Source organism: Phragmites australis, chromosome 10 (assembly GCF_958298935.1).
Source record: "Phragmites australis chromosome 10, lpPhrAust1.1, whole genome shotgun sequence".
Classification (NCBI taxonomy): domain Eukaryota; kingdom Viridiplantae; phylum Streptophyta; class Magnoliopsida; order Poales; family Poaceae; genus Phragmites; species Phragmites australis.
The window spans coordinates 33,892,357-33,914,046 of record NC_084930.1 but is presented as its reverse complement, the minus strand read 5'-3'; the positions used below and the strand labels follow the sequence as shown (position 1 = coordinate 33,914,046).

The following is a 21,690-nucleotide window of genomic DNA, read 5'->3' as shown; positions in this document are numbered from 1 at the left end:
GACGATCGAGGAGGTTGAGGTCCCCGGCCCGTATTGTCACCTCATCCCATTGCATACACTGGCACAGCTAAATTCTTGAAGAAATAAATCTAACAGTTGAAGAGAAACTTATTAGTTCCTTTTTATTTCCCAGAAAAAAGGTGAACAGTGGACACTGACGCATTCGAAATAAAAAAAGCGGCGCCACGAAACTCCGGCGACGACGAGACACCCGACGACAACGACCATGACACGATACAACACCGGGCGGAGGGGTTACCAACGCCGGCGACTGACTGACAACTGCTGGCAACATCGTCCACCAGCGACACAGGACAGGTACAGGGGAGCTTGAGTGTTTCATCATCAGCCATCACACGGTGAACCCGCGCATGAACTCCCACTCATCATCATCTTCATCGGCAGCGCCGGCGGCAGACCCTTCCGAGTCACTGCTCATGCCGCAGCTCTCCCCGCTGGACATCACCGCTGCCTCGGGGTCGAACACGAGATACGGCATTGCACCGAAAACTCTGGCGAGGGCAGCCGCCGTGGCGCCATCGGTCCTCTGCTTCAGGACCTCGAACATGACCTCGGGCTCGTGCTGCATCGCGCGGAGCACGTCGGCGCAGGACGGCCCCGCCGCTGCGCGCGTCACCGCGAAGCAGTGGGGACCGTCGCTCTGCGACACGCGCACCACGCTCGGCCCGCCGAACAGGTTGTGCAGCCCGCCGAGCGCCTCCTGGTACGCGCCCCCGAGGAACATGCCCAAGTAGTACCCGCGGGTGCCGTGGCTGGGAAGCTCGTGCAGCGGCAGGCTGTGCCTCCCGCCGATGAACTGGCCGACCTTGCCGTCGCTGTCGCAGGTGAGGTCTGACAGGACACCATCAATGGCCGGGCGCTCGTGCAGGCGCTGGATTGGAATGATCGGGAACTGCTGCCCGATGGCCCACATGTCCGGCAGGGAGGTGAACACGGAAAGGTTGATGTGGTACGTGCGCGGCGCCTCGGCCGCGCCCATGCCACGGGCGACGATCTCACAGAGCCCATCAACCGCAGCAAGGTGCTCCAGGCCAAGAACCCCTTCCTTGAACTGCTCGGCGCAGCGGCGCTTGAGCTGGTCGGCGTACAGAGCACAGGTATCGTAGTCACCACGAACCGCAGCAGCCATGAGGTTGCGGTAGTCAGCACGGCAGTCGTCGGTGAGGTCCTCAAGCAGGTAGGCCGTCGCTGTGTCAATGCGGCCAGGCGCTGAAGCCGAGAAGGCCTCGAACACCAGGACCGAGTGGTGAGACACCAGCGCGCGGCCACTCTCGCTGCAGATGATGGGGTGCTGAACCCCCTTGCGGTCACAGACGCGGCCAACCGCGGCAACCACGGCCGCCGCGTACTCCTCCAAGCTGTATGCCACTGACATGTCGGTCTGGGCAGAGTGACTTCCATCATAGTCGATGCCGAGGCCACCACCGACATCAATGACGCGCATGTCCGCGCCGAGGCGGGCGAGCTCACAGTAGATCTGCGCGGCCTCGCCGACGCCATCGGAGAGCAGAGCAGTCGTCGGGATCTGGGAGCCAATGTGGAAGTGCAGGAGCTGGAGGCAGTCGAGCATACCAATGGTCTTGAGCTTGGTCACCACGGACAGTATCTGGGCAGCATTGAGGCCGAACTTGCCCTTCTCCCCCGACGTGGAGCCAAAGTGGCCGGCGTGCTTGGTGCGCAGCTTGGCGCGCATGCCGACCACCGGGCGCACGCCAAGGCGGCGGCTTGCCTCGACGACAATATCGAGCTCCTCCTCCTGCTCGAGCACGATCACCGTGTTGAGCCCCATGGCGCGCGCCATGAGCGCGAGCGAGACGTACTCGTCGTCCTTGTAGCCGTTGCAGATGAGCAGGGCGTCCGGGTTGCCGCGCGCGACGAGGCAGCTCATGGCGAGCAGCAGTTCCGGCTTGGAGCCGGCCTCCAGGCCGAAGCGGAACGGCGCGCCGAACTCGACAATGTCCTCAACGACGTACCTATCCTGGTTGCACTTGACCGGGTACACGCCCTGGTACCTCGCGCCGTAGCCGGTGGAGCGCACGGCGTAGTCGAACGCCGTGTTGAGGGCCTCCACGCGGTGGCGCAGCACGTCGGGGAAGCGCACTAGCAGCGGCAGCGGCAGACCGAGCCCGGCGGCTGCGCGCGGCCCCGCTGCCTTGGCGACGACCTTGGCCAGGTCGATTTCCTGGCCGGGCAGCGTGGCCGCGCCGTGCGGGCGAACGGCGACGTCGCCATCCTCGTTGACGAAGAAGTAGGGTGCGCCCCAGCCGTCCACGTTGTACAGCGCCGCGGAGAGGTCGGCCGACCACGCGGCAGCCTCCTGCTTGTCCGCCCCGGCGGCAGAGCCCATCAGTGGGGTCGGGAAGTGCGCCACGTCGCACGACGCGAAGGCGTGCGCCACAGGTGCCGTAGCGTCAACGGCGAGCGCAGGCATCTCGTCACAACCGGAGAACGCTAAAGTCCACAGAAAAAAGTTAACCTTTTTTTTTGGGATTTGTTTTCTGTGCTATAAAAGTTTGCTGTTTGGGTGGTGTTAGCGGCGACAAATCAGAACAACAGAAAAGAATGAAACGAGGTGAGGCGGTCGATCGATGTATTAGCTAGCAAGAAATCGAAGAGAAAGAAGAAAACAAGAAATGGATCGAAATCGAGATCGAGATCGAGATCGATGAAACTGCTATCGGTGACGCCAAAAGAGGAAATTCTGGAACGGGAGGTAGAAGAACTCTAGGACGGGATTTTGGATACTGTTGTGAGGAAGGGGGCTTTGAAAGCCGCCGAGGCCGGAGCCCCGGCTACCCCCGCAAACGAAGCAGTCGAGGGGAACGCTCGCGGCGGAGAGGGAGTCGTCGCCGGTGGTGGAGCCCGGGCACCCCACGCCGGCGTTCAGCAGAAGACGTCGGGGACGGAGACGGCGGAGGCGGCGGCGGCTGGGAGGCGGCCCTGTTGCTGTGGTCGGGGTGGGTTTGTTTCTTGTTCTGAAGAGAGCGGGGCGGGCGGCGGCCAATCGGAGGAAGAGCGCAACGAGATGCGAAATGGGCGACTGCGCGTCGTGACCGAGGCGAGGGTTCCGGCTGGGCGTGGAGCCTCCTTTTATAGGGGGGCGCACCACCGGTGGGCCCCGTTCGCCGCACGGCTTTTTCCACTCCTCTCCTCTCCCTGCCTTTCGTTGGTGACCTGGGGTAGGTGCGGTGAGGCTTGATCCTGACAAGTCGGGCCCACACGTCAGGGAGGTCGATGGGAAGGCTCGTGGACAGGGCCCGTTAATTGCTGCGTCTCGGCTCGCACCTCACATGCCGCCTGCCTGCCTCCGCGGTGGTCCTCCCCTCCGGGGGGTCACGTTCTTTGATCCATCCCTGTGTGGCTGTGTCATTGTTCTGTTGCGCCTCGGCTGGGACCGGGCGGTAGCTGGCGCCTCGCCGCAGCCGTGCGATCGGCCATCCGGCGGCTGGGGCCGGGCGGGATCGGACTTGTGCGGGGTTTTGTTCGCTGTTTTGTGCTGGATTCCCTGCGGCGGACGGGGTCATCCGGATTCAACCTGGCGGGCGAGGGGCGTGTGAACCAAGCGGATCTCAGGGCGGGCCAGCTGCCTCACGCTTTTTCTTCGTTTCCGTAGCAAGGGTTGGTTGGGAAAAAAAATCTTAAAATAGATCATATATCATTATATTTATAATTTTAGTATTCATATTCGGTAACTTATTTATTGAAAACGGATTTTTAACGTACCATACCCGAAAACAAATCGGCCCCATCATTTTCGGCACACAGGGTGCCGAATACGCCACTTGAACCGTATTCGGCTCCTCATATGCCGAAAACACATGATATTACAATGCTGTATTCAGCATCTCATGTGCCGAAAACAGTGAGGCCGGTTTATTTTCGAGGTACAGTATGCTAAAAATCTATTTTTATAAATAAGGTACTGAATACGTATGTTAAAATTATAAATACACGACATATTATCTATTTCGGCAAATCGGATCGGGTATGTTGTTTACTTTTGGATTTTGCATAGAGTTGGTTGCATGCTGTTCTCTTGGCGAGGAGCATGAAAAAATTCTGGCTGGTATATTCAATACATCCGTTTACCAGTTTTATCGGTGAATTCTGTAGGAAAAATTTACCATATTATGTTTACTGGCATTTTAATTGAATTTTATTTAATAAATCCGATTTATCGGTGACCTTTATCAATTTTATTTACCAGTAAAAAAATACTGGTCAACAGGCAGGGAATTAGGAACTTTGAATCCTGGGGAATTGCTTTGGTTTTTCTAGCTCTATCTTGGATCGGTGGGGGAAAATTCTCTCTGGTTTGGTTGGTGGATACGATTTTTGCTGGATTCTTTGTTTTTTGCGGAGCAGGTTGGATAACAAAAGGGAATGCACCGTTTGGATTCTCCGCCCCCTTGTTCTTCATTAGTCGAGATTTTGCTAATTTTGCACGGTAACAAGGAAACGTCTATGATCGAGATTTCAGTTTCTGCTTGAGAAAGAGAAAAAGAGCTCAAAACGCGATTCGACGTCATTACGGGGGGTTGCGCGCAAAACACGCCGGGTCGAGCCCACCTCCCTGCGCCTTTTCGAAGCGATGGCGTCGTCTGCTTCTGGAATTTGGCCTGTGGCCTGTGCCGTGGAATCCAATCCAACGAGATCCGCGGCAGGCAGGACCGCGTCGGGACGCCGCGTGGCTGCAGGTGGGACCGGCCCTCCCTGGATCTAGCGTCCGCCTCTCAAATCACATCGCCTTCTCCCTCCTTGCTCGCGTGCCGCTCCGAGGAGGAGAGGAGAGGAGAAAACGGCGGCCAGTCCACGCGAGCGAGATGCGTCGCCCCTGACCTCATGCGCGCTGCTCCCGGGGGAAAAAAAATTGTTCTCTTTTTTAACCCTAACGCTGGATATATATATCTGAACGTATACTAAATACCACATAAACTTTAGAAATTTTAACTATTAAAATATATAAAACTATTAATATTTAACATATAAAAATAATAATAATAAATTTATCATGAAAATACTTTAACACTATTTAATTTTTATCAAGTTTTACCAAGAGTTAGTTATTAAAAATAATAATTAAATGTGCTTGTTAAAGACCATGTCGATATACTAAACGATAAGTAAAAGAGAATACTTATAGTACATATTACCAGTACATACGCACACCTCTACACACTCTAAAATGTATACTAAAACTATACTAACATATATACACATACATCTATTAAAAAGATTTATAAAACTTAAGACTCCCTACACGATAGACACGATACCCTACTCTGAAAGAAGAAATTATGTGAGTCCAAGAACCGAACTCCCGACCGGTCCTCGCTCACCAGCGAGCGGACCATCGCTACGAGCGCGTTCGCAAATTGTTCTCCTTTTGATAGAAGGGAGACGCGTCCGGAAATATCGAGATTTTATCTCGGGACGGACGGGCCAGATCGATGCGTGCGTGGAATCGACGGCGCTAGGCTCTGTCTATCCGGGCTTGGCGTGCGCAACATTTTTTTTCCTACGGTTCACGTGTGAGTAGTATGGTGCCACTGGACTCATCGTTTTCGCCTGATTCGCTAACAGTGACCTGGCGACTGTGGATGTTACTATATTGGGCAGGTAAAGCTAGCTGTTCGTTGAGGTCCTACTGATCCAACGCTGTCGAGCGCGAACTCAGCAGGAGGCCCTCATCCTTGTTTTTTTTCCTCGTCTAATAGCTGGATGTACTGACTGTGAAATCATCTACATATAGATGATTCTACTATTTGAATATACGAGTTGTGTCTCGGACTTTGACGCTGTTTGCCACGCTATGACGCACACTAATTTATACGCAAATCTTGCTGGTATATGCTGCATGTGTGGCATCTTAAGTCCTGCACCAACTGTTTGGTTCACAGTCTCATGTCATCACACACTTTGTCATGGCTAAGTTTATTTGGTTTAATTAATTTAGACGTGGTTTAATTTGCTGTTATAGTTATAATAAGATGGAAAAAGTCCATTTTACTCCCTCGAACTATCACGTTTGTCCAGATAACCGCCTGAACTTTTAAACCGTCCATTTTACTCCCCCGAACTATCAATACCGTCCATTTTACCCCCTGCAGTGGTTTTTCTCGGTGGTTTTGAAGACGTGGCAGCGGTTTCGCCACGTGGCAGTCCCAGTCAGCATGCTGACATCAGCGTTGCGCAGTAATTCGATTTTTTTTAGAAAAATAATTCATGAGAATAGATTATTCCGAAAAATAGGTTTTATGTTCAGAAAAAAATCCAAAAAATATAAAATGATTTAGATAAATATTTTAATATGTTTTTAGCTCTGCTTTTATTTCTGTAAATATTATTTAATGTTTTTCTAGTGTAAAAATTATTCTAAAAATGTTAGAATAAATGTTTTAATTTAGAAAATAGTTTTAGAAAATATATATTAATTCTGATAAAGTTTAAAAATATTTTCTTTGATAAAATAAATGCTTTTAATATGTTTTGTTGTATATTAAATTAGTTTTAATTCTAGAAAAATTAGGTTTAATTTCAGAAAAATCGTTTGTAGTTTTCGTGTCCCATTTGGACACATTTTGATCACATTTGGCCATATTTTAGTCATATTTGGGCACATTTTGGTCATATTTGGGCACATTTTTAGCACATTTGGACATATTTTGGTCACATATTTGCATATTTGGCCATATTTTGGACATATTTAAGTACATTTTGGTACATTTTGGTCACATTTGGGCACATTTTAGGCATATTTGGCCACATTTGGACACATTTTAGCCATATTTATGTACATTTTGGGTATATTTTGGGCACATTTGAACACATTTTGAGCATATTTTGGGCACATTTGGACAAAATATGATCAAACGTGCCCAAATATAACAAAATGTACTTAAATATGTCCAAAATATGGCCAAATATGCAAATATGTGACCAAAATATGTCCAAATGTGCTAAAAATGTGCCCAAATATGACCAAAATATGCCCAAATATAGCCAAATGTGATCAAAATGTGTCCAAATGGGACACAAAAACTACAAACCATTTTTCTGGAATTAAACCTAATTTTTCTATAATTAAAACTAATTTAATATACAATAAAACATATTAAAAGCATTTATTTTATCAAAGAAAATATTTTTAAACTTTATCAGAATTAATCTATATTTTCTAAAACTATTTTCTAAATTAAAACATTTATTCTAACATTTTTAGAATAATTTTTACACTAGAAAAACATTAAATAATATTTACAGAAATAAAAACAGAGCTAAAAACATATTAAAACATTTATCTAAATTATTTTATATTTTTTGGATTTTTTTTCTGAACATAAAACCTATTTTTCGGAATAATCTATTCTCATGAATTATTTTTCTAAAGAAAAATCGAATTACTGCGCAACGCTGATGTCAGCATGCTGACTGGGACTGCCACGTGGCGAAACCGCTGCCACGTCATCAAAACCACCGAGAAAAACCACTCCAGGGGGTAAAATGGACGGTATTGATAGTTCGGGGGAGTAAAATGGACGGTTTAAAAATTCAGGGGTTATCTGGACAAACGTGATAGTTTGAGGGAGTAAAATGGACTTTTTCCTAATAAGATTTCTTTCATAGTGTTATGATCCTACTTGGAAAAGCAGGATAAGATTCTTTTTTGTTTGTCAAGGTTTAATTAACTTAGGCGTGGTTTGATTTGCAGTTATAGTTATAATGAAATTTCTTTCATAACGTTATGATCCTATGTGTTGGAGAGTTAGAAAAATATGATAAGATTCGTTTTTTTCAAATCGTGATGCTTATTTTAATCGCCTAACTTTAGGCATGTTAGGTAAAATGTCGTGGCACACGTCGGAGATCTCAAGACACGAATCAAACAAGCCCGTAGACGCGTGACGCTACAGATGTCACGGCCTACGCCTATCGAAAGCTGCATCCCGGTCGACGAAGACGTAAAGCTAGCCATGGATGAAAGGAGCCTCGTTCGCCCGGACCAGGGGGGGGGGGGGCGGGGGTCTCTCGGACAGGTGGACGGACCAGACTGGGGAGTAAGGAGCCATACACCTCTCGCCTAGTCTCTGGACGTCCCGGACCGTCGTGCCGCGGTGGGCGAGGCCGGGGGAGGCCGCAACCCGGGGCAGAAAGATGCGGCCCGGGCGGGCGCCGGATCACCCGCGCACGCGCCACCACAGGCAGATGCGGTCTGAGCAAGCAAAGGCGGGCGGCGCGCGGGCCCGGGTCCTCCGAATGAAAAGTCCGTCGCCCGAGTCCACACGCGCGACGTTTCTAATCTCGTGGGCAGAGGAGAGCAGGACCGGCCGGTTGAGATGGCACCCGGCGCCGGCGCTGGGTGTTTGGTTTCTCCTCCGTCCCGTCTCTTTCCTCCCCTAGAAATTGAGCGAGGAAAGCAGGCAACCACCTTGTTTCCACCCCGGCACATTGCGTTGCACGGGCTTCTTTTCTTCATTGGTCACACAACCTCGGTTTCATTCTTGCTGTGCGCTACATGATCTCTAGAGGACGTGATGCGAGGTGGTGCACGTACCGCACGAAAAAGTGCCCGGTCAAGAGGAAGGATTCCTGTTATCTCTGTCACGTACAGCTCGTCCTGTTTCACAGCCACAGGCGTGAGTGCGTGAAAATATCGAGACAGCAGACGAGCTGGTCAAGCGTGGGTGCCGAGTTCCATGCTTCTTCCTTGTAGAGTGTTTTTTTTTTTTGGGCAAACGCTGCTATCGGTGGCTCTTTCCAATAATGTTGAAAACAACCTGCCTGGCGAAAGATCTTCAAGCTCCGACGCTGTTTTACTTGTCGCTCCATACACGTTTCAAGAATCTAGAGTACGTGCTTTTCTTAAGGACTGAAATTGTTAGCGCTGTGGAGTAAATCTAAGGACTTTGTGAGGGAAAAGAAGTGGATAGTGTATTCATGCCTCAAGCTTGAAGAAGGCAAAGAAAACAAATATAAATTATCGCTCCCATACGTTAGCCTTATCTAGTTATCTACACTCTGAAGGTCATCAATCTGGTGGTGGGTATGATGTTTAACCTCTCTGTTCGGTTGGGAGAATCGGCTTGGTTGCCAACCTTCTTCATCCTTGGATCTTAGATTCATCCCTGACTCCTCCCACATTTCCCATGATTTTTCCGGTTTCGATGAAATCATGATTTTGTTACTACCATTTAATTATTTTCTAGTAATATCTTGAAACAAAGCATTCAAGTTATTTTTCTTGTTGCAAACTAAACTAGGTACCTGCAATCGCTAGTGTTGTGGCCCGTGCCACTATAACATCCTAAATATAAACTGGTTTAGGTCTGCTCGCACTCTGAACAAACCACACACTCCACCAATCTGTTTACATTTCTGTTATCGCTTCACGTAAAAATATTAATCCGAGATTAGTGGTATAAACTCTAGTAGTCCTATACGTTAAGTTTCATCTTTACTCAACTAGCAAGACGATACTAAACCTATGCATTTATTCACTTATGAGCTCAATCCAAATTGGATTGAATGTTGCGATGCCACCGATTGTAGGGTAGGATCCTAATTTCGAAATAGAATTCAGAGGCAAGATGTACTATTAAAAAAACAATTCTTCATAAAACAACTTGTACAAAATAATTCATTTGGTTTTCTCTCCACATCATAGGAAAAAGAAAGTCGAATCAGCGGCCCGGAATTAACCAAAGCATCGCGTCCACAAACCTTGAAACCTTTGCCCTGGCCTACTACGGCATGTAGCAAACTTCTTCTTTGTAATATAATGGTTCACGCGGTTGCTTAAAGAAAACACGAACGAACCGGAGAATCAACGTGAACTAGTAGGTTGCTGCCCTGTCCGCTTTCATTAGATCTCGTTCTTGTCCGCGCCATGGCGTTCGTCGATCACGACATGATTCGCACCTACCCAGCAACGAACAATTAACGAGGCACGGGATGCCGGAGCTAGGGTTGGAAAAAAAAGCTAGTGGCTCATGAGCTAGGACTCGTGAAGGCTCGACTCAGTTTGGCTCAATTTGTTATCTAAATAAATTAAGCTCAAGTCACACCGCTGACTCGTTTTGTGAACCGAACTAGGTCGCGAGTTGCTCATGAGCTCAATTGAGTCATAGACCCTTAGTATGCTTGGCTCAGTAGTTCAGCGTTTTAGCATTAATCTGTTTATTTGTAGACAGTACGTATGTGCATATTTTACTCTATTGATTTACTACCCTGCTTATTCATAGCTAGGTCTCGTGATGGATGTAGTGCAGAGCTATATAGGCATATAGTTAGGCGTGGTGATGAAGATTACAAAACCGCAGTAAGTTTGAGACTATATGGTATGAATTTAAGCTGTGTTTTATGACTTATTCATAAATGTATATAAATAAATCTAGTAGTTGCTGTTATCGTATGTTCACTATTTAAATGTGATATGTTTTTAAGTTTTTAATCTGCACTGATGCATGATAGTCTCACAGACTTGTGAGCCAACTCGAACCAGCAACTGAGCCAAACCAAACCATTATTTTAGCTTGGTTCACAAATCGAACCGAACTGATCCAAGTCTACGCTTTACCGAGCTTCTAAGCCGAGCCGAACTCGGCTCTTTCCAGCCCTCCTCGAGCCCTCAAGGCCTGAACTGGTGCCATGTGCCGACGACGCATCCGCGCGCGCAGGCTAGCCATCTGTGCAGCCAGAATCATAGCGAGCGCTGCAGAATTGCGTGGACTACGGCCACTGGCCGCCGGGCACGCCATGGATCCCGGCAGCGGCGCAGGACTACCAAGGCTACGGCCATTGGCATGTGTCTCCTGTCTGCGCGAGGCTCTGACTCCCCCATGGCCTGATGCGCACACGGTAGATGAATGGATTCGCTCCTCCGGCTCATCGCACCCGGCGGTCAGCGGCTGCACGGTGCATAGGATGGCACCAGGCAGGGATATGGCCAGGAACGCCCCGCACCGCGTCCTTCCAAAGCTGCAACAGTTTACGTACATCTCTTTGTGAGGTGGTTAGGCTATCTTTAACAAAATTTAAAATTTATTCTTATAATATTATTACAGTATCTTTTAATATTATTATAATATTTTTTATTTTTTTATCTACAATAGTTATCATATTTTTTACTTTCATTACTTTCCATCTATCATTAAACCTACCGTCGTTAATGCGGCATTCATTTTCCGTTCGCAGATTTGCAGCTAGTTGGCAAGCCTGTAGCGTGAGAAACGATGCTGCTGTAGCATGTTGCAGACTCCAGGAGAAAGCAAATCTGCAGCACAGTGTTTTAGAGAACGGTAGAACAGTGATTTGTTGATCCTGTTGGAGATAGACCTGAATCTTTTTTTAACGGTGAAGTGTCAGCTTGCTGCCTGACCGAACAGATGACTGTGAGCCCACAACTTTTTTTCCGAAGGATGGCAAAACATTTGCCAAACTTACAAAAGTTTATATCCTCCGCTAGAGCAGGTGAGCTTAGAATATATACAACAAAACGGGACTAGGACAGCATACAACTTTTCAATCTGAGAAAGAAATATGACGCAAATCACTTCTTTGGGCGTACTACATACATACAAATAACGATATCTACAAACTTTGGGTTAAGATTGTTATCACTCTAAACAGATAAAGTTCAAGGGCCGAATTAGTGCCATCTTTTAAGATCTCAAGCGGCAATGTGGCATCTTTTCGCGTTACATTATAGAATGCTGAAAGAGTGCTCTGTGACCTACTTGATAATCGATACCTAATTCTACCCCCTTCCTTTTCTATGATGGATATACCGAATCCGATGGACAGACCGCTGCTGCCTCAGAAAAACTTGCAAAGCCCGAACTGACCGAAAGAGATACCTAAACAAAACATGGAGCTACAAAACCTACTCTTATCCTGCGATTTTTTATGTCGCTAAAGAACAGGATGGTGCACATTCCGTGTCCTTCAAAGTTCAGTGACGTCGCTAGAATCCTTCAGAAATCAAGGGCACTCCATGTGTAGTGCTGGAACCGCCCGTATCATGGCCCGGCATGGATTGGGCACATGTCGCAGCTGCTCGATCGAGCGTTTTTCACTGCAAGTGCAAGGCCTGTTCAGCTAGCTCAGGCTATATTCGAATTGATTTTTTACATTAAGAATTGATTTCGATCGCTATCTATCTAATAGATGCCTGACCACCTATCGAATTGATCCGTTCTATCTCAACTCCGTCTGTCAAAGCATGGTCACCTCCAGTCCCAGGGCCATCCCAAGCCTTCTCTAAATTGCTGAAGCGAAGTCAGAGGTTGACTTACTCATCTTGGATGCCTTCTATTTTACATCCCACTGTCGCTAAATCTCTTAGCTTTCTCAGTGCATAACAGTCAGTCCAGATGCACATCTCAGCCTAGATAAGGCCCAGTTCGGGAGCAGAGAAGGGGAAAAGACTGTTTTGACGGGTGATTCAATTCAGTTCAGAAACTTATACAAACACTCCGTTTTAGTGCAGAAATAAACATAATTTAACTTCAATTTTGTAAGGTAACAAGCGCTCAGTACAAATCCATCTTTTAAATAGTCGCATGCTCCAAAAAACCAAAATAATCTGAACAGCCATGCTCCAATAAGCTCCACCATGAAAGACACTACTACAGCAGATCATCAATCAGCACAATTTAGCATAGGATTTTCAACAAGTGCTCAACATATTCATCCAAAAAAAACAAAACAGGCTCTCCCTTGACAGCAGCTACTAAAATAGGGCCCTAAAGAAGATCTTCAACATACATATCATCAAATTACATTAGGACATTGCAAAGACAAAAGAAAAGTTAAAACATCGCAATATTGAAACTAGTTCAGAGAAGTAGAAATAGAGTAATATTGAAACTACCTTCAGCAATTCTGTGAAGCTAGTGAAGGCATTACAGTCCTTAGAGCATTATCCATTGGTACTTGAGTTTCTACACTACCACCGTTCTCTTGTTGCTGTATAAAGCAATCAACCTTCTTATTTAGCTTGTAGTAATGAATAAGAACACTATATCGCAAGAGTTTTTAACAACATACACTAGATTTATTTGCCACTTTCTTTCTAAACTTGTGTGTCTTGTCGAGCCAACTTCTATGTCACTTTGAACTTTTTGGTTGAACCTCTTTTTTCTTTAGGCGTGCAGCACTAAGTAAATCCTCATCTTGTTGAACATTAGGTTGGACATTATATGAATCACTCAAAATACTTGTAGATGCACTGATTTTGTCTTCAAGTTGCTTACCAAGGCAATTAAGTGTATTGTCCAACAACAGGCAACATTCAGGAGAGCTTGCAACTTGATATACCAAATTCAGAAATTTGTGAGATAGATACTTATAATGGAGCATAGCATCCAATTTTGGATTTACAATGATGCTCCTTCCTTTGTTGTCTTGTATAGTTTCATCCTTGTCCATTGCTTCAGAACATAATGGTTTGGCAATAACTTGATATTCATCAAGTCAAGAACTTTCAAAGCATGGCCACACAATATTTCGGTCCTTTTAGACTGTCCACAACTACATGAAGCGGTTTGCTCTAAAGTATCACCAACAACTATGCGCTCTTGTTCAGAACTTAAATCACCATCAGCCCTCACATTGCAACAGCATATGTGTTATTTCCATCCAATGCTCTAGTACATGCAGCCATGGATCTTTCATATTCAGTTTGGAATGCTTCAAATATAGTGGGTATGTAAAGTTTGCTTGTTTGCAGTAGTATAGGTGTCTTCATTCTTATTCTAGCTAGTTTTTTCCTAGCTTCAAATTTTGCATCTAGTACCTTGTTTCTTTTTCCTTGCATCGCTCTTTCAAAATGCTTTAAGAACTGAATGATGTCAAAATTTGATTTCAGATATTTTTTCAATTCACTATTGAAACTCTCATTTAATTGTGTGCTACTCATTCCCAATGAGAAAATATCCCTCATGTAACATTCAACCTATTTTTCTTTGAATTTGTAGATGCTATCTAGCCACGATGTCTTCTTCTTCTCCACCTTATTCCTCATGATGTCAAATGCTTCTTCAAAGGCTGCCTTGTCCTCAATGTTATACATGTAAGCACTAAAATCAAAGAGAATATGAGGTTCTTTATCTATCTCATTTTTAACTTTAAGGGGGTGTGAGTCTTTCACCTTTGATATTGCATAAATGCTTGACAACATTCTGCATTATGTGATAGGTGCACAATCCATGCCATGCTTCTATAAATACCTTCCTAATAGCATTTCCTATTGCAGTATCTTGATCGGTAAATATAGTTCTAGGTTGCTTTCCATTGTGTGCAACTAGAAAAACCTCAAATAACCATGTGAAAGAGGCACATGTTTCATCAAACAAAAAAGCAGCACAAAAAATAACGGTCTCTCTGAACTAATTGAATCCAACAAAAACATCAAAAGACCTATATTCTTTGTTTGTATCAAAAGTAGTGTCGAAGGTGACAATGTGCATAATCAATTATCATCTTAGCATCAGCCTAGAATATATTGGTTATATGTTGTGAGAAACCGTCCAAATAGAATTCAAACTAATCATTAAGTTGATCATTTACATAATCACAACTGCAACGATTAATCAGAATATCATCCTGGTAGTCCCAGCATGTGTTTTATGCTAAGATCGGAACACACCCCTTCGCAATATAGGTCAACACAACAAAGCTTAATAAAGAGTGAGTAATGAAATTATATTATAAGTCTTTAGAAAATTATTATTTACAACAATTTACAACACTAGAGCACTAGGAGGATAAAAGAACAGTCTCACCTCCTAGCCATCTAGAGATACTATGCAGTGGAAAACAAAATCTATGAAAAAAAAAAAGATGGGTGAAGCTATTTACCCTGAGGAACCACCCCAAAACCTTATCACTTGAGTAGTTTGCACTACTCTGCCCGTCACCTACATCGGCGGATGTGAAGTAACCAAACACTAACTCCTTCTCACCTGTAGCAGCTATAAAAGCAGCGTGAGAAGATACTTATAAGACTTAATTCATAATGGGTGCATATAATAATCCAACTCTAAGGATTATACATTTGGATGAATTAGCAAGGAATCAGTCACAAGGTTAAGTAGATTCATATGCAAAAGCAATTTTTGACACAAAGGTGCGAGCATCTACACTTAATCACATATAACCTTCTATCCTGAAATCAACATCATGAACATGTCTAGAACAGAACAATCCTATCTCAACAATAGCCATCTCCAACTATGTCCCAACATATCATACCATCATCCCACATCGGACTCTACGACTGCTGTAATGGATAAAAGCATGCTCATAAATCAGAGCATGACAATTCGAATTATTTTTACACACTACAGAGGGTACATTTTTAACCACACGTCATAAGGACCATTCGGCTTGCGTGACCATATAGGTCAACACAAAAGGTACTCATAACAACCTTTCACAAGTAAGCTTCGACTAATTGGGACATGAGCCTCTAAGTGTAGGGGTCATCTAGAACTACTTCTCGAGTAAACTAGATACCCCTGATAAGCCTATTATACCGATAACACTCGAGACATTTAAGCCAAATGATCATAGCTACACGAGCTATTTGGCTTATCCTTCCAATATTAGATATGTGGTTAGTACGGAAAGCGCTAGAGTTAACTACAACAACGGTCGGTGCTTAATCGACGCAAGCGGTCTATGACATCTGAGTTCCTCTCCCGATCTACCCCTAGTATCGTCAACATCTCGTCTCATTCTCACAACTCATACTTCCCAATATTATCATTATTCTTGTGAACAATAAATAAGATTTAAGCTTGCAAACAATGATTGAACCAATGCTCGATTTTTATCGAGGATCTATACATTACTAAATATGTCGGAGAAAATTTTTAAATTAGACAACAACATTTTTAGGATTTTGTCCGTACGAGGGACTCTGGTAATGTGAATGCAGATCAGTAGGCTCCTCAGATGCATGTATGTATGCAGAAATCAGAACCAGAATTCCAGATACAGTCTCCTGGGATTAGTCTGAGCATGCTGGGAATACTCCAGTCACTTTTACTGTCAAGGTACTCCCAATGCATCCATATTTATTTGTTGGCAGTACTTATCAACAGGTTGTCTCAGTGCGCCAGGAATATATGATTCACTGCTTGAAATGTCACAGTCTGCCGTCCTGAAAGAATCAATCGATAACCTTGAATGGCCAGGTTCCAGCATTCGGATTCAAATGCAACCAGACCCTCCATCAGTCATATTCAAAGGTGAAGGTTATGGCGACTTGCAGGTCTGTTACAAGTTGGTTTGCATGAATCATGATTTACTTAGCTTCCAGTTGTGCAGATAGCTTATAGTTCACTGCTAGTTACACCATTAGACAGATTGAATTCCCCTATTATGCAAGTACTGATCTTCTAATCGTATTCCGATGTGACCGTGAAGTGTCATACAGGTAAATTTCTTATGCCTAGAAGCTCAGATGGTATGCTGCTTTGTGTTAATTTGCTGACCATACTGTTTCTTCAAGGTTTCTTCGAGCAACTAACTCGAATTTCCCAAGTAATGTCATGAAGGAGAATCGTGGGAGTAAGGTCACGATTGGGAGGGGAGGGATGCTCAAAATCCAGCACCTGGTTTCAGTTGCTAGGCCAGGTATGCAATACTTCCGTAATCTTGCTGGAGGAGCTGATCAGACAAGCCAAATCGCTCATATAGAATTCTTTGTGAAACCAGAAGAAGATGATAACACTATAAATGATGCCTAGCATTTGCGGTACAGAGATTGTTCTTAGTTTGTATAATCTATTAGAGCTAGTTTATCTTCACCTTAATTACTAGTTTTAGCTTTCGTTTCTAAGAGAAACCAGTTTGAGCAGTTAACATTTGTGAAACTGAAGGTCTTAGTTCAGTGCCTTTGGTACTAGCCTACTATCTGGCATCCTGTTGTTCCTAATCAGGTAAATCATAAGCTTCAGGCTTCAGATGAGCAAAAGTACCCTTTGATTCAATAATTAAGAATGGCGTATTTTTGAAACATCTTGTGCTTGAAATGGATTCGGCCCAGATCAATAAGACCATTGGATCCATATGGGCCTGAACCACTGGTGATCCACCCTTGAAAGTAAATGATTCTGTTACAGCTTGACATCCATGTTTTCTATAAGTAAATCCATAGTTCACAGTAGAAGCTAGTTCTTCTTGTGTCCTTGTCTCATCTAAACCTCCCATTGCCATCAATGGGCCCCCAATTAATCTATCTCTGTACTATGAACTTCAGACCGCTATTGAACGGCCCATTGATCGATTGTTAGCCATTCCCATCCGAGAACTGTGTATCAACTGCTCTTCTTGTTCCCTTCGCTGTTGTTGCCTGTATTTGTTTTGCACCTCATATAGTATTAGTATGTGCTTGCTTAAGTTGTTATTCTTGCACAGTTGCACGTCATAACTGCTTAGCACAACTAGCACTTAAGTATGCAAGACGTGTGGACTAGATATTGTTAACCATGAGAAGAAAGAATGACATCTAAGATTTCTTTTGGCCAAAAAGGCAAAAGAAAAATCGGCAACATTGCTTGCTCTATCACTGAACAATCTTTAACCAGGATAAGGTTCATGGAAAACGACCACTACTTTCTGTTGGAATCCTGTTTCTTGTAGCTTGCTCAAAGGAAATATCTATCCTGTCAAGACCCTAACGTAGCAACAAAGGAGAAGTGGTAGCTCCAACGAACCGAATTAGAAGATGCCAGAAGTACGAAAACCCCATTTCTGCTTTGCCTTCTCAGATTGAAAGTGCTCATGTACAGCACCAATGCAATCTCCTTTGCATTCAGTTTGCCACTATGCATGCAAGGTAAACAAATCTTCTCCTTGAATATCTACTCTTCCAACCTAGTGACAACTCACACATGATCACCGTACTTGTCCAAAAGATTGCTAGTAGCTAAGCTGAGAGCTGATTGGCTATAAGATTATTGAAGCACCAGAGGGTGTGCTTTTGTGCTTACTTGTGAAATGGATGTGCCGATTGAGTGACCCTAGGGATAATTCAAAGGGGCTCCAATGGGACAGGTATTCGGCTCAGCAATAAGTTTGATGTACCTAATGGCCTTTGTCCATTCCTGTGACTGCAAAATTGGCTCATGATGTTATAGTACAAGATATCTACCCTTGAGGCGCATATTGGGAAAGTCCCAATTCTGTCGGGTGAACATGATTGGCCGCTCACGGGTGCTTAAATCCGAATAATGAGACATGACCTGTAGAACACCGTGCGTGCTGATTCAAAGCTGCAACCTTGAGCACAGTAAACACATAGTGTAATTTGAGAAACAAATGTGAACTTTTTCCATTGTTTTTTTCCTTTTTGTGCTGCACAGTTAACCCATCTTACTGAATCAAAAGTGCATAAAAAAATAACCAGAGACGCATTGGCATGTGTATGTTGTTTTGACCCGACGATGGGGGCTTTTAGTGGGCAAGTTAAGTAGAGGTAATATGTAGCTCCAGTGTCCATATCGTAAGCGTCAAAATAATGCTGGGCGCTTTACCATTTCTGTTATGGTGTTCAGCTTTCACCAATAAAAATATGTATCAATGGCCAGAATTAGGTGTCCATGGGCCTCTAATGTCTCAACGAAATACCACTATAGTCGCAGCTCAAACTGTTGGAGACAAGCACTACTGCTCGTGGTTAACTTGCCATGTATGGCTAGTGAGTATTATTTAGCTTCGTATCCGTATTCACAGTTCTGTCTCGTTGTCTGAGCTAAGCTGCTGTCTACTCGTACTCTACTGCCCTGTTCCAATGAAGAAATTGGGGGAAACATCTAATTCAGAGAGATCTGAATCCAATTTGGTGACCCAAGTAGCAGGTCGACCCTGTAGGGTCATGAATGCTCCGTCTCTCTTGTACATGCACGCTGGTCCACCTGCCAGCCCCACAGATGATGACATGTGTTGACAGGTCGTGCGTGCTAGCCAGGACGAGCACATCACACATGCATGCAACGCACGTCCGTACCCTGCAGGCATGTCGGCTAATGGCAAGGTCTTTGGTGTACTTCCCAGCGAAGAAGAAGCTCGAGCCAGACCAGACTCCAACCTCTTCGGGTGCCATCAATGGCCGACGCAATCATCATGCTTGCAAGACTACGCGTAAGCTCGCTGCTTTTGCCTGACTACCTGCCGCGGTCCGATCCATTGCCTGACTCACTCGCTCGATCGATCTAACACATGCACCTTGTCAAAAAAAATTAAATTTCTTTGCGACTTGTTGCGCCTATATCATATGTGTTCCTTCCATATCAACCGAATTTCCGTACATCTTGTCAAATTTATGTGACATTTTGTCTGCCTATTTTCTAGGCAACAAGCCTCATTTTCCATTACATATACCCCTCCGTCCACAAATACTTGACATTTTAGATCTTCCACAAATACTTGACATTTTAAATAAGATCTAGACAAACTTTTAGAAATGCAAGAATCTTCAAAAACACAAGCAATTCGTCTCTAGATGTGGCCTTTAAGATTAGAGAGGACTTCGACCAATATATGTTAGCTATAGGTCCCTGACGTGATAAGAAGGTGCCGGATCTCCTGCCCTCTGTTTCAGTTGCGGTGGTCTGCTCCTTCGTAAGCAAACTTTTTGTTTTCCCTTAAACTTCTATTTTATTTCTAATCTAATAAAATCGGCAGAACTCATGCTGTCATTCTAAAAACTATCAATAACTTCTAAAATACTTGGTTTTGAATATGAAAATCATATGTAAATTTAGCTAAAAAATACTTTCATAACTTATAAATTTATTAGATTTTATAATTAGAAAATAGTGATAAAAAGTACGCATTAGAGACCGTATCGTTTTCAAAACATAAAATATTTTTGATGGAAGGAAGTATAATCGTCCGTGCTGCTGCTTTATGCTTAACTATTCCGAGAGGGACGACGTACGTGATATGTCGATCGGATCGTAGGCGCATGGCCTCATTAGCTCCTCTCGCTTGGCGCGAAACGAGGGCTCGTTCGGTCGGTGTGAGATTCTTCCAATGAATAGGCGGGGAATCGGCATTAACGTAAGCCTCACTGTGCTCAGCTGCCCTCTTCAATAATTGTCCTAGCACCTACGTACAGATGCAGCACTCACACTCACCCCATGCACGGCACCAATGGCGCTTCAATTCGCCGGACGGCCGGCCTGTGGCGGCATCGCGCCGGCTACCGCAGCTGATCTCGCCGAGTCCCACCGGTCTGCGTGTTGCTGGAGAGAGCTTACATGCATGTTGCGACGCTCTGTTACGACGACGGAGCAGATTACACTGTTGCCTGTTGATGCGCCTTGTAGCTAGCATGTGTACCGTGTAGGTGCGTTATGCATGAGAGAGATAGAGAGAGAACAGCTCTCCTGCAAGCAATATAATGCTGCATGCTCCTGCTTTCACACACGTCACTTGCTCACTCACTGATGCTGTCATGCATCTACAATTTCAGTCTCTTAAATGGGAAGGTGCTAAGCATGATGGGCAATGAGAAGAGAGGAGTTGAAGTCAATCGTCCTCGAGACACGGGTGGTTACGTAGCACATCAGGGCTTTCGGTGGTGATGCCTGCCTCTGCCTTCTTTGGCCTGGCCTGTCTGTCTGTCTCTAACCCTAATCTACCACTGTGCCCTGCCATTGCCAGCATCCCAGCTTGCACACGCTGAAGGCGCGCTACAGCTACACTGTGCCGGCCACATGAATCGAATGGCCTCTTCCTGAGGTTTCGGGAACCAAGCTTACTTGCTACTTAGGCCCGAATCACAGCTTTACAAGAACGCAAATTTGTCTTCTGTTTTTTGTTATTAAAAAATAACAGAGTGTGTTTAGGCCGACAGGCGACAATGCGGCTGGTTAGGCAGCTGCTCAACCTCGATCGCCACTGGTGAGCAGCAGCATGCAAGAGATGCAGGCGTTTATTGGTGCGAATTGAGATCTACTTCATGTTTCTCTGCTCTTAGGCAGAGGGAGACAGAGAGCTCAGCAGGGCCCTGAAAATGCTTCTGCAAACCTCTTTTTGTTTGGTTCTATATATGTTTTTCGAAAGGACGGTATGGGCCCTACCGATTTTACACTACTATAAAAATTATTTTTTGAGGCGACTGATAATATATTTACAGAGGTGTTTAACCATCCATCTCTGATTGAATGCCTGTGGAAATGAACAAGTTTCATAGACGTAAAAGAGATCGCCTGTGAAAACTTATTACCACAAACGGTTTCTTAAGTACGTCGTCTGTGGGAACCTATTTCCATATTAAGCAGGAACCTATTTCCACATTAAGAAACGGCTAGTGGTAATATGTTTACACATGCGGTTCATTAAACGAAGCGACTGTGGTAATAGATTTTCATAGACGGCACACTTTAGCATCCGCCTGTAGATAGATAGAATATCACAAACAGGTGACATAAGGACCCATCCGCAGTATGTATTTTATTTAAAATTCGTAATGGACATACACTTTATTCTATCCAGATTTCAACATATTTTTACATCATAGATTTCAACATCATTTTAATATTCAACATAAGTTCAATATTTAACACAAATACAACAATATTTACAAGTACAGTATTTTTACATCACAAGACAATATTCAACATAAGTATTGTTTCCTCTCCCACTCACAAAGCC

General features: G+C 44.7%; 1 protein-coding gene and 1 pseudogene across 1 annotated transcript; one reads left to right on the top strand and one right to left on the bottom strand.

The window, feature by feature from the left end:
* Positions 1 to 96: 96 nt before the first annotated feature.
* Positions 97 to 3,101, bottom strand: LOC133930928 (arginine decarboxylase 1-like). Its single transcript, XM_062377710.1, has one exon. The coding sequence runs from the start codon at positions 2,450 to 2,452 to the stop codon at positions 353 to 355; it is 2,100 nt and encodes a 699-aa protein (XP_062233694.1). The 5' UTR covers positions 2,453 to 3,101; the 3' UTR covers positions 97 to 352.
* A 7,567-nt stretch (positions 3,102 to 10,668) lies between these two features.
* Positions 10,669 to 16,775, top strand: LOC133930286 (uncharacterized; annotated as a pseudogene).
* Positions 16,776 to 21,690: the final 4,915 nt, after the last annotated feature.